Below are 22,148 nucleotides of genomic sequence, written 5' to 3' on the forward strand. Positions count from 1 at the left end.
ATGGCCTCGCGTTGCATCCGTTTTTTGCCGTATGCGGCATATTTAGTCAGTGCGGCGGCCGGAAAAAACGTTGCATGCTGCGATTTTTGCTACGGCGAAAAAAACGCATTGTACCGGATCCGGCGCAATGCGGTGCCATTTGCAATGCAAGCCTATGGATGCCGTACACGGCGTCCTGCGGCAAAAAAACGCATCCGGATGCGGTTGTTTGAACTGCACATGCTCAGTATCAAACCGGATCTAGCAAAAAACGGACGGGCCACATGTAAAAACTCATACAACGCATCAGTTTTTTTCGCCGCATCGGTTGCATAGGTTTTTGAGCCGGATTCGGACAGACAGACAGAAGAAGACAGACAGAAAAAAACTGATGTGTTAACTTAGCCTTAGGAGACTGGTTTGCTGAAATGGACTTCTTAAGCAGAGTGGAGAGATTATCTTCCCACAGTGAGATGCTTAAAAAAAAAAAAAAAAAAAAAAAAAACCACCAAAAAGGAGCCAAGACAAATGATATGTGCACACACAGAATGTGGTGAGCCTTCCTCATAAAGATGGCTGCAGCCGAGGTGCAAGATGCTGATGTCACAGCCACTCAACCTCCACACTAGGGGGGAGGGGCGGCTGCTTAGCATAAGACATGCACACTAATAAGGCTTGCACTGGGAGCCCATCATATAATGAGTGAAATGCACAGTGTCTGAACTGTGACCTATAAATGACGCCAGAAACCCAGGTCAGGCGGGCAAAACAGCACTATATAGGCGCATCTCGCACGGATACACGAGACGCACAGTGTCTGAATAATGGCCTATAAATGACGCACAACACCAGGTCCATGCGGGTCAGTTAGCACTATGAGTACATAACACATGATGTAGCGGATGCGTTGCATATAGTGGCACAACGGATGCGACGGATCCTGCAAAACAACGGAATCCGTTGTAGCTTTTTTTTTCAGCAATTTACTCAACTGAGCATGCGCAGTTGTGTGAAGACGGATTCCGCCACCATAGGCTTCCACAATAAAAATGACGGACGCCGACGGAATCCTGCACATTGCGGTTTTTTGACGCTTACGGAAGCGCAGTAAAACGCTACATGCTGCGTTCTTTCCGCCCGGCGGATGCAACGCAGCGTCGCCCGGCAGATGCAATGCAAGGCCATCCGTCGCAATGCGTCATCAATACAAGTCAGTGGGGAACAGCGCACATCCATTAACGGATTGCTCTGTTTCCCAAAGTGGCGGATTGCAATGGCTGCCAAACAACGCAAGTGTGATAGTACCCTAACTCCAAAGGTATTTGACAGAGGAAGGAATCTCTGATGGGTTTTTATGGCAACTGTCGGCCAACCAAGTGCTCTCAGAGTTGGGCTATTAGGATATGTTAAAAACAAAAAAAAAAGTACTAAAATGTCTTGAAATTGCAGAAAATTTAATAAAACGTGTTAATAAACTATGTAAACCAAAATCTTAAAACATAAATCATAACTATAACGTATCCTGCCCTTATCCTAGCTTAATATGTAGAAGGTGTAAGGATAATAATATTAGCAAATACCTCCAATTAGAAATGTAGTATAGTTCTTCTGACATAGCCATGTCTCTTGCCTCATGTGCAGGGCATTGCAGCTTGGGTATCCATGGTTACAACCAATCATATAGTGATAGTTAGTTGCTGGTGGTCGTAACCATGGATACGCAAGCTGCAATGCCCTGCACATGAGGGAAGTGACATCGCTTGTTTTGGAGAACTCTACTACATTTCTAATTTGAGGTATTTGTTAATATTATTATTACACCTACTACATATTTGGATGGGATCTTGGAGATTGGAAACCCCCCTTTTTAAAGGGGTTGTCTCAAGTTTATAATCTGTAATATTGCAAACTGCCTGTAAAAATAATCAACATTGCAATTTATTTTTTTTAAATTCTCTTTGTTTTCAATAATGGAGGGATTTTTAATTCTACTGTGTGCAGCGTATTGCCTAAGTTAGCAGCTAATGAGAAAGCCGCGGAGACACCATCACATGTTTCTCAACGCTGGCAGGAAACTAGCCAGGTCTTTCACCGGGAAGGAACAACCACGGGAAGGGCAGTCTCCAGTCAAGGAGACCACCTATACCAAACATGGTATCCATCCACAGACAGCCGTTTCGGGGTATTTGCCCCTCATCAGTGTGGAGTAGGAATCTGGCTAGTGGGGGCAATGCCTAGTAAAAGACTACTTAAGCAAGCATTGTTGACCTTAGGGAGATCAACATATCCACTGCGGAAACACCATCACGTGTTTCTCAACGCAGTGATTCTAGAGCAAAGCCCCCTGGGAAGTTAGCAGCTATACAGCAGCCCCAGCGTAGCCCATTACTAAGGCAAGTAGCAAGTGGTGGGAGCAGGCCGTAGGCTTCATAGGCTGATCACACTGGAGCTTGCCGGATCTGACTGGCCTCGGTGCCCCTGCGCTTCTCCCATGCTGTAGAGGCAAAGTGAAAAGCTCAGACCAGAGGCACGAGTAGGAGTGTGCTGCTGGTATGACGGTCAGCATGAGATGCAACCGGATGTACACTGCCCAGCTTCATCACCACACTGCACATGCCCAGGCTGGTGACATTAGTGACTGATCCCCCTTTTTAGTAGGCCGCAGTGAAGCAGGTGCACTAATGTGCCTGTAGGCATGAGCAGTGTTCTGCTGAAGCTGGGGAGCATACTTCGGCCTCTGCGGATCGCGTTGATGCGTGTTGCTGAGATTACATGCCCCTAGAGATGAATCTGTGCTCACACTACACTGGTCTTAGCTTGTAAAGTTTAGATTCTAATTTATGCTAATGGTAAATAGCATTAAAAAAAAAATATATGAGCTATATTTTCTTCAGCTCTGCCGCCGCTCCACAAATGGCCAAATGAGAGCTATTGCGGGAGTGTCTGGTGGGGTCTTTAGAACTTTCTACCTATATTCTTGCCATGTCGGGAAGCGCCTTCATCTCCCACAGTGATATCACGTATGTGGTCCTTATAAATATGGAGATGTTTAATGCCTTCTGCAGTGCGTATGTGGATACATTTATGGGGCTGTTCCCAGATGCTGCCTGTGATACGGATTCCTGGCTGTCGCACACAGTGGTGGTTCTGAGGTCTGCTGCTGGTGGCCCTAACACTGCACCGTACGCAGCCGTCTTCTCGGAGAGTGATGGTCTCTATAGCCCCAGGACTCTGACCACTGATATATTCCCAATGTCAGGATATTGCTAGAGGTGGCGTTCTGCTGTATCTCCCGCTGAGCGTGTCGTTCTATTACCTTTTTTTTTTTTTAGATGAATTACTAACGAGGAGCATAGTGTTCCCTGTACATAATAATCTTGTTCTCTGCTTTCATCTCGCTACTAGCGTTGTCTGTTCATTCCAGGGTCTTGTCTAGTTTTCATTGTCATGCGGAGGTGGTGGAATTTTCTATTGTACTTGGACCGTGATCTGCTGTTATCTGACGTATTGGGCTTGTTCAGGGGCTCTGCTGAATCAGTGTGGCTGCCATACCAACCAAGACTCTATTATTAACTATTTCATAACTTCCCAATCATGTTGCATTGGGATGCATTAGTTTCTGGTAGTGAGATGCTGTCTGTACATATAATGGCACTGTAGTATGTGACAGTGATCAGGGTAATGTTATTGTTATCTGTTTATGTGAATTACTTTGTTTCTTATATGTGCACCAGAGGTTAACTTATGAGTTGTATTGCTATAGGCTGGCACTGCACGTTATCTACCCTTTTTTATAGAGGCGGTCCCAGTCACCTGTTTGGGTGGGGAACCACAGTCAGCCCCTTTGAATTGGTGTGGCGGTGCCCGCATTTTACTGCCGCCATATAGTGACAATGTAGAAAAATAAAATGGGCCATTCATCCCCTTAGTTTAAAAATAAAGCTTTATTTTTTTATTGCACAAGTATATTAGATATCCAATTTAAAATAATGCCTACACAAGATGGAGTTAATGATAAGTGTTGAGCGAGCGTGCTCTCCACTGTTCAGTACTTAGGTGGCCGAGCCCTCTCATGCTTATCGCGGGGGCTCGGCCACCTATCGCGGGTGCTTGGATGCTTCATCTGTGATACAACGACAATAAAGCACAGGCTTGCTTCACTGCATGATGTGTGCAGGCATCCCTGGGAGAGTTATGCGCCGGCATCCCTGGGAGAGTTATGTGCAGTGTCTGTTTTAATCCCTAGTGAGAGTAATTCAATGTTTTCGGATCTTGTATGACAAAACAAAACCATCCCTTCTCTGGAAATGTTCTGTATATAGCTGGCGGTGTGTGGGCGGAGAGCCGAACTGCCCAATCAGTGACTTCCATTATTCTAGTTATTCAAGTTGAGTCCATTCAGAGCCTCTGACCAGCTGGACTCGTACTGAGCATTTCAATGCTCACCCATGTAGTGATCATCTTCTCAATTTATATCAGCATATCATAAAGTTTACTGTATTAGGCTATGTGCCCACGTTGCGTTCTGTCCCTGCAGAAATTTCTGCAGCTATATGAACAGCACACGTGCGCTTCAAATCGCTGCAGAAACAGTCTGTACTGAAAAGCCGATTTAATGCGCTCTGCATGCAGCCCCTCCCATAGACAGAGAGGGGGCTGCATGACAAAAGTGACATGTTGCTTCTTAGAATGCAGTGCTTCGGCAGTAGCCGAAGCGCTGCGTTCTAATACGCCACGTGGGCATGGATTAGGCACAATCTTCATAGATTGTTCTGGGGACGCATGCAGTTACGCTGCGGTGCAGAGCGCAGTGTAACTGCATGAAAATACACTACGTGGGCACATAGCCTTAATGCTCATAAAAGTTCCTACACAACAAAAATGTGCAGTTATTCTCCTACAGTGTGGTTATCAAGATTTTATCATAAACGATCCAGAGTAGCTGAAAATACTACAGTCATGGCCAAACATTTTGAGAATGACACCAAAATTATATTTTCACATGATCTGTTGCCCTCTGGTTTTTAATTGTGTTTGTCTGATGTTTACATCACATACAGAAATATAATTGCAATCATATTATGAGTACCAAAAGGTTATATTGACAGTTAGAATGAGTTAATGCAGCAAGTCAATATTTGCAGTGTTGACCCTTCTTCTTCAGGACCTCTGCAATTCTCCCTGGCATGCTCTCAATCAACTTCTGGATCAATCCTGACTGATAGTTGTCCATTCTTGCATAAGCAATGCTTGCACTTTGCTAGAATTTGTTGGTTTTTGTTTGTCCACCCGTCTCTTGATAATTGCCCACAAGTTCTCAATGGGATTAAGATCTGGGGAGTTTCCAGGCCATGGACTCAAAATCTCTGTTTTGCTCCATGAGCCATTTAGTGATCACCTTTGCTTTATGGCAAGGTGCTCCATCATGCTGGAAAAGGCATTGTTGGGCGCCAAACTGCTCTTGGACAGTTGGGAGAAGTTGCTCTTGGAGGACATTCTGGTACCATTCTTTCTTCATGGCTGTGTTTTTAGGCAAGACTGTGAGTGATCCGATTCCCTTGGCTGAGAAGCAACCCCACACATGAATCGTTTCAGGATGCTTAACAGTTGGCATGAGACAAGACTGGTGGTAGCGCTCACCTCTTCTCCTAATAAGCTGTTTTCCAGGTGTCCCAAACAATCGAAAAGGGATTCATCTGATAAAATGACTTTACCCCAGTCCTCAGCAGTCCACTCCCTGTACCTTTTGCAGAATATCAGTCGGTCCCTGATGTTTTTTTGGAGAGAAGTGGCTTCTTTGCTGCCCTCCTTGAAACCAGGCCTTGCTCAAGCAGTCTCCGCCTCACAGTGCGTGCAGAAGCACTCACACCAGCCTGCTGCCATTGCTGAGCTAGCTCGGTACTGCTGGTAGTCCGATCCCGCAGCTGAAACCGTTTTAAGATACGGTCCTGGCGTTTGCTGGTCCTTCTTGGGCGCCCTGGAGCCTTTTTGGCAACAAAGGAAGCTCTCTCCTTGAAGTTCTTGATGATGTGATAGATTGTTGACTGAGGTGCAATCTTTGTAGCTGCGATACTCTTCCCTGTTAGGCCATTTTTGTGCAGAGCAATGATGGCTGCACGTGTTTCTTTAGAGATAACCATGGTTAACTGAAGAGAAACAATGATACCAAGCACCAGCCTCCTTTTAAAGTGTCCAGTGGTGTCATTCTTACTTAATCATGACTGATTGATCGCCAGCCCTGTCCTCATCAACACCCACACCTGTGTTAATGGAACAATCACTAAAACAATGTTAGCTGCTCCTTTTAAGGCAGGAATGCAATGATGTTGAAATGTGTTTTGGGGGTTGAAGTTCATTTTCTTAGCCAATATTGACTTTGCAAGTAATTGCTGTTAAGTTGATCACTCTTTATGACATTCTGGAGTATATGCAAATTGCCGTTAGAAAAACTTAAGCAGTAGACTTTGTAAAAATTAATATTTGTAGCATCCTCAAAACATTTGGGCATGACTGTACTCTTTGGCAAATACAATAAAGCAAAAAATGGGTTAACTCTCTAAAATCAGACTGATTGTGTCTAGTGCATGTAAAGTATAGGAAGGGGCTGCTATAGAGAACATAGCTATAGCAGATCCTAGTAAGCAAGTAGCGTGTACCGACCATATAATCCTAGCACGTGCAAGCCCACATGTTTCACTGCGGCTTCATCCTGGGTGTAAAGCGTTGGTGATGGGTGGGGAATCAACCTCTGTAGGGTGAGACTCCGAAAATACTGTCTGTTACACTTCTGCCTGATATAGAGGGCTTCTTGTAAGGATAGGCCATACATAAAAAAAAAAAATATGGTAGTGGCCAACCCCTTTAAATATATCTCATCCCTCTATTCTCCACTCCAGTGCTGCTTCTTGCTGTCCTTTTTACATTGTCAGCAGCCATCATCCCCATATACTGCAGCCAGTTACTGATCTCAGCGGTGTACAGCATGGGGGATGGATGGGAGGAAGAGTGTGCATATATACTGTAATAATCCTTTTTATTTATTTCAGCAGTATTGGTGCCCATGGGCTGATTTTTAATTAAGTAGGACAATCTCTTTAAGGAATCCTGGAGTTGATGCTGTATTTCCTGCCTTGTATTTCTGAGCTCACCATTACAGGAAACCTCATCTGTTTTGTAGCTTTCTCTCTCGGCGCAGTGCAATGTGTGTGGGATTATAATGCCGCTACGATATGTAAAAATGTTCCTGTAACAATACCGCTCTGTTCTTGTTGTAGGCTGCAGCGAACGCCGATCAAGCTCCAGTGTTTCGCCTTGGACACGTTAACATCAGCCAAAGAGTCTGTCGGATATGTTGTGTTAGATTTGAGAGCTGCTCAAGAAAAGAAACAAGTAATTCTATTGCCATTATATAGAGAAATGTTTCAGCGGGGATTGTGCAGAGCCCAGCCTTGTAGAGAGGACGTTTTCATTGCTTACCTAACTCCACATTCCAGTGCTGAAGACTGGAAGCCATGTGGGGTGCCTTATGGCAATTTTTGGTGATTTCTATTACCTGTATGTGAATGGCTGACATTGCTCATGAGTATTCCCCCCCCACACACATTTGTCAGAAAATCTTTGGTTTCTTTTCAGAATCAACATTTTTTTTAGGGGATACCATTCAGTATATACAATGTGGGCCATTGGTTTTCTATTTTGCACACCCAATAAGTAATTTTCCTAAGAAATTAATTCACCATCATGTTTTAAAAATGAGTACTCACTAGTAAACGTCTTATGAGCAAAGCTTAGACTACTAAAATTTCAAGAATTTAACCATAGGTAAGTCTAATTATTCTTTAACCCATTCCCGACCTTGGACATGTTTCTGCTTTGAATGCGGGCTCACATGACGAGTTCACATCTTTTTGTGCAGATGTCGGCTGATCCGATCAGCCGACATGTGCCTCTAACCGCCAGGGGTAGATCGGAGACCCACCCATGGCTGTTAGCCAATTAAAACTCTCTGTCACTCTCAGACAGCGGGATTTAACATGTTCCGTTGTGGAGAGTGCCATTCCCTGCACCAATTGGCGGCCCTGTGACGTGATCGTGGGGCGCCAAAGGATTGTCATGACAGGAGGTACCTGATGACACCTGTGTCTGTCATAACTAACTGCTTGTGAACGTCGGCTGTGAGACATCATCACTGCATTTGTATTTTTTTCCCCCCGTTTGCTAGTACACTATATGGTAATATTTGATGGTTTAACCCCTTTACTCCCTGGCGAGTTTTCCGTTTTTTGCTTCCCTTTTTCCGAGAGCCGCAACTTTTTAATTTGTCCGTCAATCTTGCCACATGCAGGCTTGTTTTTTGCAGGACAAGTTGTACTTTTAAATGAAGCCGTGAGTTTTACCATATATTGTACTTGAAAATGGGAAAAAAATTGTGTGGCCAAAATGCACAAAAAGTGTGATTGCACAATTATTTTTGGGGTATTTTATTCATCGTGTTCACTATATAGTAAAACTGATGTGTTAAATAAATAAAAAATTAAAAGTCTGTCCAAAAAAGTGACGCACATTTTGCACCATTTTCCACTACCCATAATTTTCTCATTTTTCAGGATATGGGGCTCAATGACGGCTTATTTTTTGCATCTTGAGCTGACGTTTTAAAGGGAATTTTTCAGGTCCAATATGCATCCAGAACCACAAGCAGTTCTGGGTGTATATTGCTAATCCCTGCCTATCCGTCCCTGTATACACTAGCATAGATAAAGAGATCTTTAGAAAAAGTATTTCTAAAGATTGTTTCTTATGTTCTAATGAGCAAGGGACTAGTCACAAGCGTGTGAAGCTAGTTGGCTCACATAGCATGTTAGCACGCCCCTGTGGGTGTACTAACATGTTACTGAAAGCGCAGCGACACTGCACATACCTCACTCTTCATGGTGGCCGGCGGAGGATGAATGCGCTCTGCACATGATCCGGAGTACCCGGGACTTCCGATCATGCACACTAAATTGATGCCTGGTGTAAGCTTCCCGGCTTCAGTACGCATCTATCCTCCACTTGACAACATCAACACACATTCAACTACAATTCCGTTACATCTGGTAAAGGTTCCCCGAGGCTGATCACTCATGTACGCGATCAACATGAGGGTAACCCGAATGTCTTGCGTTTTGATGGCCTCAAACAAGTCACCCTCCCTCCTAAAGGGGGTGACTTGCACAAACTCTTGTTACAAACAGAGGCCAAATTAATAATCAACTATGGGGCACAAGGCGCTTTGGGTCTTAATGATCGCGTTGATCTGACGGTATTTTTATGAACACTTTATGGTTTTACCTCTTGCCCTATTGTGATGTATGAGCTTTATTTTATATCTGCATTTCAATGTTTTGCTCAACCACTTGATTTTATATGCATGTACATTCCCCATTGTTTTTATGTGGTTTGTGACACAACTTGTGAGCACTCCTATATAAGGCGTGTTGTCTCAGCTCCACATGTGGACCCGTGGAAGCCTAATCAGTAGGCGAAACAGCCGTCGTCCCTGCATAGGAGCCGGCTCACAGGTTGTTTCCAGCCTTTTATCCTGCACCTTTTGAATAAACAAGTTATCCTGCACAGCGGGAGTGCGGTCTATTCTTCTTACCTTGCTTCCCATGGATCTCTAATTGTGACGAGCACCCCGCTTTGGATGAAGGAGATCTGCAGCTGTCCTCCAGAACGTACGCGGTACCGCAGGTAACACGCAGTGGTGCAGGACCACCCTCACTTCTTGTGCTATACTGAAAGAGAAGATACTACCATCGCTCCGTGCCCTTAGTAGATGTGCACTTTTCCAACATAACAATGGTCCAAAACACACATCTAAGGCCACTGTTGCATTTCTTAAGAAGAACAGGGTGAAAGTGATTCAGTGGCCAAGTGTCTCCTGATCCAAATCCAATCGAGCACCTATGGGGAATTCTGAAGTGACAAGTTGTCATCACTCTCCATCCAGCATCCGGGCTCTAAAAGAGGTCGTACTTCAAGAATGGCCAAATTATAATTTTTGCTATATGTCACCAACTTACTCATTCCAGTCCTACAAGACCTGGTAAAAATCATGAATCTCATACAAAATACTAGACATAGTGGTTTTGATGTTGGGTGTATTTATTTTGGCATCTACTAAGCTTAATAAAACTGAGGATTTTGTAATAAAAATTTTTGTTATGGGATAAAAATAGTTCTATGAGATAACGTCAAAATTTTGGAAATTATTCTTGTGTTCAGTGAGATACTGATTAAAATGTTACTTTTCAAAGAGGGTGTACTCAATTATATTGAGTATTGTAGGTAACCAATAGTTGTACAATCCCTCTTTTTCTCCTGATCTGATGTTGGATGTTAAAGATGCCCAAGTGATGTCTGATGCCCGGCAAGTATCATGCCTGCGTCCTAGACTGTGATGTGAGACGGATGTCTCGGCATCTATCCCACCAGTCTTGCAGAAGTATCTTCTCGTTTTCAATGTCAGATTAAGGGGGCTGCATATACCTCTACAAGGATTTTGTACTTCAGTTTTGCCTTAAACAAAGTGTATAAATATATGTAGCAGTTGTTTTATTATATATATTTATTTTTTTTTTTTTTTCAGGCCCCAAAATGGTATTCTTTATTGAGCAGTAAATACACCAAATTTAAGCCCGAAGTGCAGCTTAATATCGCTCTGGAGACAGACACCAAGCCTGCCGCAGACGCCTTCAAAGCCAAAGATGCTCCTCCGCGGGCCAGTAAAGGTGAGGAGAAGGCAATATCACAACAGCCTAGACACTGAAGGCTTTACATAACTCCAAGGCCTAACTGTTAGAGCATAGGACAATGCAGACGTAAAGGGCTGACCGCACAATACTCCAAGGCCTAACTGTTAGAGCACAGGACAATGCAGACGTAGAGGGCTGACCGCACATGTTCGGGCCAGGATCAGGAAATAAGCGTCCACCCTTGAAATGGTAAACCATAATTAGGTAATTGTGCTGCATGTAGTTATTTCCCTCTGCCCAGACTGCTGAATTATTGATCGCTCTGTTTTATTTAGCAGTAGCTAATGATAATTTCACCGGATTACAGGTATACGCTGTATATCGTGCAGTACCCTGTTCTTCATACATACCTTTTGCTGTGCAGAGACTGAAGGGCATTTGTTTCTACACAACCCAATAACTGCAGATCTATGTGGTCTTTTCTTGTTGTAATATGTATACTGACTTTATCATCTTTTGCATTTCTTAATATCCATGTTTGCTAAAGATCAACTGGGTTCATTTGTTTCACTATATGAACAGGGAGTTTGGTCAAGAATCCATTTGTATCTCTCTAATCCAGTAATTAATTCCCCTGTTAGTAGCTTGACAGAGTAGGAGGACATGTCCTAGCTTACAATAATCTTTTCTGTAAGTCACGCACTTGTATTTAATTCCTGACGTTCAGGTGGTATCTGATGAGTTTTTACAATAAGGGTACCCTCATGTGCCCATTGATTCTCATGCAAGAGAATCGGGCCGATTGTCAGTTGCATAATCTGCTCAAACTCAGCATGGTATGATCTGATTCTCTAGCATGTGAGAATCGAAGCACAAGTGAGGAGAAGAAGGAGAACTTAATTTCTTTGTCTTTTCCATGGTCTTTGTCAGCGTATCTCGTGCTGCACTCCTATGACATCTGAATGCAGTTCAATGTTTTGCACTCACCCTTAAGGCTGCTTTACACGCATCGACATCGCTAGCGATGTCGCTCGTGAAAGCACCCACCCCCGTCGTTTGTGCGTCACGGGCAAAGCACTGCCCATGGCGCACAATATCGTTAGTCCCCGTCACACATACTTACCTTCCTAACGACGTCGCTGTGGCCGGCGAACAACCTTTTTTCTAAGGGGGCGGTTCATGCGGTGTCACAGCGACCTCACACGGCAGGCGTCCAATAGAAGCGGAGGGGCGGAGAGCAGCCGCATGAAAGTCACGCCCACCTCGCTGGAGGACGCAGGTACGGTGGTGTTTGTCGTTCCCGGGGTGTCACACTTAGCGATGTGTGCTGCCTCAGGAACGACCAACAACCTGCGTCCAGCAACGATTTTTTGAAAATGAACGACGTGTCAACGATCAACGATTAGGTGAGTATTTTTGATTGTTAACACTCACTCATAGGTGTCACACTCAACGACGTCGCTAACGAGACCGGATGTGCGTCACGAATTCCGTGACCCCAGCGATATCTCATTAGCGATGTTGTTGCGTGTAAAGCCCCCTTTAGACTTGGTGATCGGTTCCTTGACAGCTCCTTCGTCTTTGATTGTCACCTTGGTGCATACACATAACATACAAGAATCCTCTGCGTGTAGTGAACCATCCAAGTACAGTATGTGCCCACCTTACTATGGGCAGAGACATTTATAGTTGCCTGTGGATGACACAAAGGAGCCATCATGTCAATTAACCATAGATGAACCGGGTTACTGTAAATTCAGCTCCGCACTTGAGTCTTTCATACTCCCATGCAACACACACTGGTAGCACGATATCTGTCCATCCATACGTGATCATCGGTGCTTTACAATCTACTCTTATGAAGGACCTTAATTAAGTTTTTTTATTTGGATATATTAAATATAGTAAGAAATGAAATGGTGTGCAAAAGGCACTAGTAACTCCAAAAAATCAGATTATGAAACACCCTGCACGCAAAATTCACGAATACATGTTATTAGATGATCGTGGTGAACAAGCAAGGCATTAAAAGGCAAAAAAGGAGGGAAAAAAAGGTGTTTTTTTTACAGAATCTGATTTTTCATATAGATGTATATGTGGAGATCAAAACACATCTGGCCTCTAAATAAAGTTAAACCTGAATATGGATATTGGGGTAAAAACACAATAGCCAGATATTGCAAATACTGTGAATATATGTCAATAACGAAAAATAAAGAACAGTGACTAAAATACATCAATAAGTCAATATAATGAATGTGAAAGGTCGAAAAATACATGTGAATATACCGTATTTTTCGCTTTATAAGACGCACTTTTGTTCCCCCAAATTTTGGGGGACAGTAGGGGGTGCGTCTTATAATCCGAATATATGGGAGGGGGGTGTATATATAATAAATATATATATATATATATATATATATATATATATATATATATATATATATATATATATATATATATATATATATATATATATATATATATATATATATATATATATATATATATATATATATAAATAAAATATATTTATATATAAGTCCAGTGGAGGTGCGGGCAGCTCTGGAGCGGTGCTGTGGACTGCTTGGGGCTGGGAGCGGCAGCGTTTGATCTCCTGCTCCCGCTCATATAATATGCACAGCCGCTGTCCATCAGAAGCGTGGTGCTGAAACTGCATCACGCTGATGGGCTGGGGAGCTGTGCATATTATCTGCCTGTGCTTACCTTTGATTGCACAGGATCCTACCTCCCCCCTGTGTTAGATATGGCCTCCCGTGCTGCCCATAGTAAAATAATAAACTCTTTACTCTCCTCCAGGTCTGCCCGGTCTCCCTCCTGCTGGCTGTGATTAGGCATGCAGAGATATCTCTCTGCTGTCCCGATCACATGACCTGCACTAGAACTAGGAAGTAGGACGTGCAGGAGACAGTAGGAGTTCAACCCCGAGGAGGGACACACGAGACAGGACTGTGCTGCAGGAGGTAAAGAGTTTATTATACTAAAAGCAGCAACATGGGGGCGATATGTAACAGAGGGTGATGTGTGCCTGCCACAGTGGGCCTGTCTGCCTGCCACAGTGGCCCTGTCTGCCTGCCACAGTGGGCCTGTCTGCCTGCCACAGTGGCCCTGTCTGCCTGCCACAGAGGATGTGTGCCAGCCATAGGGGAAATGTGGCATCACTGGGGGACGTGTTCAATATAAGGTGGCCATATCCAGATTAAGGGGGCTAATTTTAGGATGAGGGGGCTATGAGGGACATATACCCTATATTATTTGTTAGACGGACACTGGCATTATAAGACTGACCCCATTTATTAAAAAATTCTCTATTCCTTCACCAAATTTGGGGGTGCGTCTTATAATCAGGTGCGTCTTATAAAGCGAAAAATACGGTAGATGCCAAATTGAAGCAGTCGTGGACATGTGACCTATAGGATATTGATGAATTTAGTAAAAAGTGTCATTTATTTTTATATATATATATATATATATATATATATATATATATATATATATATATATATATATATATATATATATATAATATTTTAGATATTAGTAGCAGTAAGACATCAGGCCACCAAGACCCCTAATAAGAGGGTAGATGAGATTAATATAAATGTTATATCGATTTGGAATATATAAGATGAGTACACATGCCAGAATAAGAAGAGAGTGTGTGACGTGTATGGTGTAAAGCCTAATTAAGATAGGGGAGAGCGAGCCCCACACGTTACGCCAGCTACTGAGGCCCTTTTCAGGGGTTTCTTGTTGTTCGAGTATATGCACATGTTGGAGATTTGACGCAGAACTTTGTATAACTAGAAATCCAATTGATTCACAAAATTTGAGTTCCCTTGGACCACATTTTTGGACTATTACAAACACCATTCACTTACAATTAGTTCTGCCCCAAGTAAGTCTCAAATGCTGACTCCTGGTACGTCAGGTGGGCTTTACTGTCATACAGCAGAGTTACGTATTGGGCCAGTCCTCATGTTAACATTGATGTAGTGTGAAGTCTGAGTGGATTGAGGAGGGTGGAGCGTCTGTCATAGAGGGAATTTTTTTATGTATCATTTTAAAATGTTTGGTCCAACATAAACCGAGCATTCAGGTGACCGATGGAGATAGAAAGGGGTCTTCCTGGTCCTGCAGGTTGTGCATTCTCTTATGTAAAGCAGTTTTGCAAATAGCCAAGTTCAGTTCCAGAGAAATGCTCTATTAATCCGTCATTTTATATGTCCTTAGTTTTGTCTTTTATTTTCCTTAGTCCCAGGAGAACTTGACCCCAAAAGTCTTGTGCCTATTCTCAATGAAGCGGAGGGCTACCACCAGATTGGGCCTGTGGAGTACTGCAAAGACTACTTTGTTCTCTCCGTAACCATCGCATTTGCTACTCAGTTGGAGCAGGTAATAACATTTTCAAAGCTCTATGATCAGAGACCTTCTCATTGTAACTGCTTAGCATATGGCCTCCAGTAAACCAATTTCTGAGGTATTGGAATTATTTTCTGATGGACTGAATTGTAGCTCTGACATCCATGAAATAATAAATAAATGCTGCGCCTGTTCTTTAGTGTTTTTCCTGTATGTACATTAGTAGAAGTGACCGTGTATGTGTTTCTATGGAACTTTAAATCGGATTTAATAAAATGGCTTTTTCATTTTTTTTTTTTTTTTTTTTTTTTTTTTTGGGTGGGGGGTGTGAAGGGGAGGGGGATTTTTATTATATATAATATATATATATATATATATATATATATATATATATATATATATATATATATATATATATATATATCTATATATCTATAGTATAGGTGATTATACAGATATAATTACCGTATTTTTCGGACTATAAGACGCACCGGACTATAAGACGCACCCTTGTTTTAGAGGAGGAAAAAATAGAAAAAAAAATAAAATTGAAGTAAAAGAATGTGGTCATGACACACTTTATTTTACTGCTGACAGTGTTATTGAGGTAATAATATCCCCGAATTCTGTCCTCATATCTCCCATTCTGGGTACCTTCCAGGTATATATGGCCCCCATCGTGGAATATGTATATTCCCCATCATTATATGTGTGATCCTCCAATCTGGTGTGTGTGTGTGTGTGTGTGATCCAACCCCATCCAGGTGTACAGTAATACCTTTATACTATATTATTTATTGCCTTACTTGTACTGATGTGATGCTCACCATGCTTCAGTTTGGTCCTGGCATTACAAAGTCTCCCATATCCCAAGGACCTGCAGTGATGTAATGAAGAGGCGGGCACTGTGCTGTTCTGTGCTGCTCTGGCCCACCCCTCTTCATTACATCACTGCAGGTCCTGCTGTTACGAGAGACTTCGTTTCTAGAGCAGAGGCAGGAACAAAGTGAAAGTAATTTGAGCCCTCAGCACAGAGACTGCGGCTGTGCTGTGAAGGTATGCCGATCTGCACTTCCCCCGGGCCAGACATGACTGCAGCGGCCCCCTGCTCCTGCCTCCTAAACAGCGAACACACAGTCTCCCCAGCTGCTGCAGGAAGCCAGCGTCTGGAGCTCCCACGTGTGACCGCTGTTTACATTAAACAAGTATTCATTAGCTGCTCCTCACACCCGCTGACTGCAGAGAGAGGTGGGCGGGGAGCAGCTAATGAATATTCCTTTACTTTAAGCAGCGGGCACACGTGGTTTCTCCAGCCGCCGGCATCCTGCAGCAGCGACCCTCCCTGCCTCCTGTGATCCCACTGCATAGCGCTGACTCCCCACAGCTCCCTACCCCGCAGCTTCAGACCATAAGACTCACCCCACACTTTCCTCCCAAATTTGGAGGAAAAAAAGTGCGTCTTATGGTCTGAAAAATATGGTATTATATTAATTTACCCTCTTGGTGATGCATTTTCCTGATATCTCCTGTCTGCTTTCTTTCAGTTAATCTCTAGTACTGTTAGACTTCCAGAACCAAAGCCAGAATTTTACTTTTACTATTCTTTATTGGGAAATGATGTGACAAATGAGCCATTTACTGATCTGATCAATCCAGCTTTTGAGCCGGAGAGGGCATCTGTGAAGATCCGCAGCAGTGCTGAGGTGCTGTGTATGTATCTGTCTGTGCAGCCTAAGCTGCAGGTAAGAGTCTCTACTTATTGTTCTGATTAATAGAACCAGTAGAGCTGTAATTACATTCTTCACACGTTATGGAGTTGAGCTCTGAGCCTTTTTGAGTTTAATGTACTTAGTTAGAGTGGCTGCATGCTCAGTCTCCAGCCACAGCTGCTCCTTGTCCCTTTTTCCCTGTGCTGAGCTCTCCCAATGCTCAGTACATGCTGCACTTGTCAGTCAGGCTGGTGTTTGGACTCTGAATACACTTGGACTCGGGAGCTATTTCATTCTATAGCAGCATTCATTAAATTGTCATCTTAATATCAGGATTGTACAGGCCGCCTGACATAGATTTTCAAAATAAATACACCCGCCTTATCAGGTTTAAGAGATCTGTGTAGTAATATGTGCAGCTTGTGTTGTGAAGTCTGGTGAAACATCAACATTAAAAGCCAGTGAGACCCCTGTGTATGCCAATAAAATGGTGAAATCTTGGCATTTCCAGTTATGTACATGACTTCAGATTCGGTTCATGACCAGCTTTTCTATAGCATTATTCCTTTTTTTTATGTCTTCAAAGATTCATCTGTGTTGTGGTGATCAGTCCCTCGGCAGCACCGATATTCCGTTATCAGGATTGCTGAAGAAGGCAAGTACAGAAATGGCGCATCATCCAGTGGTCGTAGAAGGTGCTTTTGTCCTTACGCCTCCTAACAGAGCCAAGCAGACTGTACCCTCAGTGCCGGCAGATCGCTCCCCCACCATTGGAGTGTCTGTTTCTCTGTACAAAGACGCTCCCCTACAGGTAAGATGCCCGTCTCTTCACACGTCTTAGCAAATCCTTAATCTTGCATTGGAAAACGTACTTATTTGTTTCCACAGGCTTCACTTCACTTGAAAGAACGCAGTGAAAATGTAACCGTGAAAGAGCCATCTACACCACCCAAGGATCCTAAAGGAAATGCAAATGTGTTACTACCCAAACCCCCCATGTACAATGGTTCTCCACCTACCAAAGACGATGCCACTGACAGCGACATTGAAAGTATAAAATCTGTGCAAGCAGAAGCCGCAAGTTCCTATCCACAAGCTGAGTCTGTATCTAATGACGCATTTGAACGCCTCGTACCAGGTAATGGCTGGCTGATATACGTACTTTCACCTGACGAACACCACTCTGCTTCTGATGGCGAAATATCCACTTATTTAATTACACGCTGTGTAAAACCTAGAAAAAAAAATCCCTCCTCTTACTAAACAAAGCCATTTATATAGCGGATGTAAAAAAACTTGTTATAGTTTTCTAAGCTGCAAGGCGATCAATTGATTGTCACTGGCATGGCTCCTTGTCTGTAATGTAATGCCATTATAATGTATGTGCAACTAGAGTTCCCCCAGAACATCTCTGCTCTGGGTCAAGGGGGGTGATTTTAAGTGAGTAAGTGGCTGCAACATTCATATGATCTAATAGTCTTCGATTGATTGTCTGTATTGTCTCTAATTGATTGATTATTAATGTATATAATCTTGTCTCTTCTTATTAATCGGCCATTTACTGTATTTTTCGGATTTTAAGACACACTTTTCCTCACAAAATGTGGACAGAAAATGAGGGGTGCATCTTAAAATCTGAATATTGCTTACCAGGTGGAGAATTGGCGCAGGCCTGTTTGTGCGGTGCGGCTGTCTGCTTCTCCATGCGAGCAGGCAGGCTGCGGTGGCTGTATGGAGCAGGCCAGTGCGGCAGGTATCCCAGATGCTTTGGGTTCAAATGATGGTGCCTGGAGTCGGCGTGTGCACAGATGGAGCTCTTCTTTGAAGCCAGGACTGCCGACAGAGCATTAGGGACACATATACACCGGCTCCACACAGCCACCGCATTTTCTGTTGCCTGGACAGACCCCACCGCTGCCAGGACAGACCCCACCGCTGCCTGGACCGACCCCACCACTGCCAGGACCGACCCCACCAGCACTGCCCCTGCCTCCTGTGACTCCACTCTACTACCACTGCCAACCCCTTCCACCGTGACAACACCGGAGTATAAGACGGACCACAGTTTTTTGTTTTTATTGTTTATCTCTAAATTTGAGGTGCGTCTTATAATCCAGTGCATCTTACAAAACGAAAAATACGCTATATAATGTGGTGTCCCAGCTGAATAAAAATGTGGTTAAAAATTAAACATGTACAAATGAATAATTCCTCTTGCAGTGAAGTCCCAGCACCTCCACTTCATGCTCATATTGTTTGTATCTTAGGTTTTGTCTGTTAAATGACCACAGTGTGAACATGCTGCTATACACTGCATGTACACTAACTTATCCTCAGGCTAATTTCTTTGGTATTTATGTTAAAAATGGCAGCCAGCTATGCCTGTCTTTTTGTTGAACCGTGGAAGGCCAGACAAATAGTTATACCTCATCGCTCACCTGTCCCGCCGCTCCTGAAGTCCACCCTCTATGCCTCTTCCATGCCCTGTATCCTGTTGTGCATCCTCTGGCCCCAGACTGTGTCTTGCGGCTCAACTAAATTTCTGACATCACTGTGCGCTATGTTGTCACTGTGCGTCGTGATGATACGACACGCAGACCCCCAACTGATGTCGGAGGCCTAGTTGTGCAGGAAGCCACAGCCAGAGCATAATAAGGAACATTCATATAGAATAACTCCACTGCAAATCGAATTTCCTTGGACAATCCACTTGATTTGGCAGACATGAATCCTGACTGATTTGATCATTTGTTAGAATAAAAATATAATTATAACTTTCTGGTTGTCCACCCCTTTAGCCTGCTCTTCAAATGACCGTATTTTCTATCTCTCCATTGTCTACCACAGCTGCCCAGTCACCACCTTGTGCTCCTCACAGTTCAGTGGAGGCTGTGAAGAGTCTCTCGGAGTCTGTCTCTGGCCTGAAGATCGCAGTGCCCCCGGCTGCACACCACTTCTGCCTCTCCATTGACCTGAGGAGCATTAGTAATCTAGATGTTGGATTTCCTATAAACTGTATGCTAAGGTTGGATATCTTTTTTTAATTCTTGCTCTTATTGTGTTGGGGTAATGTTGGGTTACCAAGCACTTAATTTAGAGTAGTCCCCCATGTATTGGATATCCTTCACACAAGTAAATTGCTTTCACTTATCCCTCTTGTATATAGTTTGAGAACAAACTTTAGATTCACTTGGCAACGTCATGGATTTTTCAGCCTCGCACCTGACTGCCGAGCAAATCCAGCCTCATGGCAGACATGTGGGAACACAAGAACTCTCGGGAGAACTTTTGGTTAAATGACCATTTATCTCTGTCAGACTTTGCAGTCAGTATGTCCATCACTAGTTCCCAATTTGTGTAGAGTGGAAACAGACTAACCTGGCTGAGTAATCAGAAATTGAGCTGCCCTTCTTTTCTTTCTCCGGTTCAGGTACACTTACTCATTCTTCGGCAGTGCAGCCCCCATTATGACAAACCCTCCAGTGGAAGTACGGAGAAATATGGAAGTGTTGCTTCCACAGTCTTATTGCACCTTTGATTTTGCAGCTATGCCTCATAAACTTCAGGAAACGTTCATAAGGTATGGAGCTTTTCACCTTGTCAGCACTGGCCCGTATTGGTAACTAATAAAGTGCAGTGTATTTCCTATACATACTCATGCTGCTTTAGTATCGCTAAGCTTTTGTCTTGTCAGATATCCATTGTGTTTACTGAGCAGAATAGAGTAGTATGCTAGGCTATTCTACCCCCCCCCCCAAAAAAAATAATCATGAGAAAGCATCTGTCAGAAAGATCACACACCCGCCCCTCCAAAATTGCATAAATGCTCATGCAGCTTCTTAGTGTGGCTGTATCCATGGGTAATCAGGGCTTTCATTTATATGTAAATGTGGTGTTAAGTGCTCTGGGTGTGACAAAGCACTCCCCAAGCCTCTGCCCCCCAAGGTTGTTTCCTCACCCAGCGCCAGCCTCTTTGGCTTGATTGATAGTTAATGCTGTGTGAAAACTCACAGACTCGTGGCAGAACATGGAAACTGCCGAGGCCAAAAAGGCTAATGCACTGCCAGGATGCAGCAAGACCTCCATTAAATGGAGACATCAAGGTGCAAAAGGCGCTAGATGGTTAAATTGCACACTTGTGGCTTGCATAATTCACTGATCACACACGCAGGTCCACAGTATCTGGTAAGCAGCCTAATAGTTACACCCATCACAGTAGATGCAAGCGGGCACCTGTGATGTCTCCATTTAATGGAGGTCTTGCTGTTTGTTTGGCCTCTTCAGGTTCCACCTTCTGCCACTAGTCTGTGAGCTTTCGCTTAGCTTTTGGAGGATTTGTATTCCTCTTTTTGTTGTTGTTTTATATATATATATATATATATATATATATATATATATATATATATATATATATATATATATATATATATATATATATATATATATATATATATATATATATATATATATATATATATATATATATATATAGGCCAGAGAAACAAAAAAATGGTATAACTCCAATATAAAATAAAACAAAATATTTTTATTTCAAATTTATAAAATCAAAACATAACATTGACAAAAAGCAACATTCACAGCAGTAAATCCTCAATAGAAGGTGAGCTGGTATCATACATAAGAAGTATATGAGACGTTCACAGAGACTTGTCAGCAACAGTTAATAATGGTATTCCATCCATAGTTTGGAAGGAAAGGTACAACCAAACATCTACTAGGGCTTTAACAGTTAATCAGCCTCCGTAAAGGATAGTGTAATCCCTAAAAAAGTATGGACATCAAAAACCAACCATGTACTGACCAGTAAGATAGATACCGCAACACCTGCCTGTCCCAACGCGCGTTTCACCTTCTTCCTCAGGGGACGTATATATATAATAATATAATATATTAGTGTAGGGATCCACAAAAATGAGGATCCGTGACGTGGATTGTGGGCTTCCATACTATGGCCGTATTACCTACCAATACCTCATATATTTATTTATTCTTTTGCACAGAATATTTTATACAGGATGCAGCCAGGCCTGTTTGTTAGGCCTTGCATACTATAGTCACTGTCCCTGCATGGTGCACGTTTATAGTACTGGTGCAGCCCACCTGCATCTATTGTGATGAGGCGTAACTAATGGGCTGCATACCAGATACTGTGAACCTGTGTGTGTGAACAGTGACCTATGCAAGCCACAAGTGTGCAATTTTACCATCTTCTTTTGCACCTGTGATGTCTCCATTTAATGGAGGTCTTGCTGCATGCTGGCAGTGCATTAGTCTTTTTGGCATCGGCAGTTTCCATCTTCTTCCATTAGTTTGTGAG

General features: G+C 43.1%; 1 protein-coding gene across 1 annotated transcript in view; it reads left to right on the forward strand.

Annotated features, from left to right (window-relative positions):
- Nucleotides 1-22,148, forward strand: part of CEP120 (centrosomal protein 120) — a 167,634-nt gene that overhangs the window by 15,553 nt on the left and 129,933 nt on the right. The window contains exons 3-10 of the mRNA XM_075324926.1: nucleotides 7,254-7,368; nucleotides 10,613-10,754; nucleotides 14,995-15,134; nucleotides 16,646-16,843; nucleotides 17,397-17,621; nucleotides 17,699-17,948; nucleotides 19,658-19,835; nucleotides 20,241-20,390. Of these exons, the coding sequence (XP_075181041.1) occupies nucleotides 7,254-7,368; nucleotides 10,613-10,754; nucleotides 14,995-15,134; nucleotides 16,646-16,843; nucleotides 17,397-17,621; nucleotides 17,699-17,948; nucleotides 19,658-19,835; nucleotides 20,241-20,390 (1,398 nt within the window). The remainder of the gene's footprint in view (nucleotides 1-7,253; nucleotides 7,369-10,612; nucleotides 10,755-14,994; nucleotides 15,135-16,645; nucleotides 16,844-17,396; nucleotides 17,622-17,698; nucleotides 17,949-19,657; nucleotides 19,836-20,240; nucleotides 20,391-22,148) is intronic.

This window comes from Anomaloglossus baeobatrachus, chromosome 1 (assembly GCF_048569485.1).
Source record: "Anomaloglossus baeobatrachus isolate aAnoBae1 chromosome 1, aAnoBae1.hap1, whole genome shotgun sequence".
NCBI lineage: Eukaryota > Metazoa > Chordata > Amphibia > Anura > Aromobatidae > Anomaloglossus > Anomaloglossus baeobatrachus.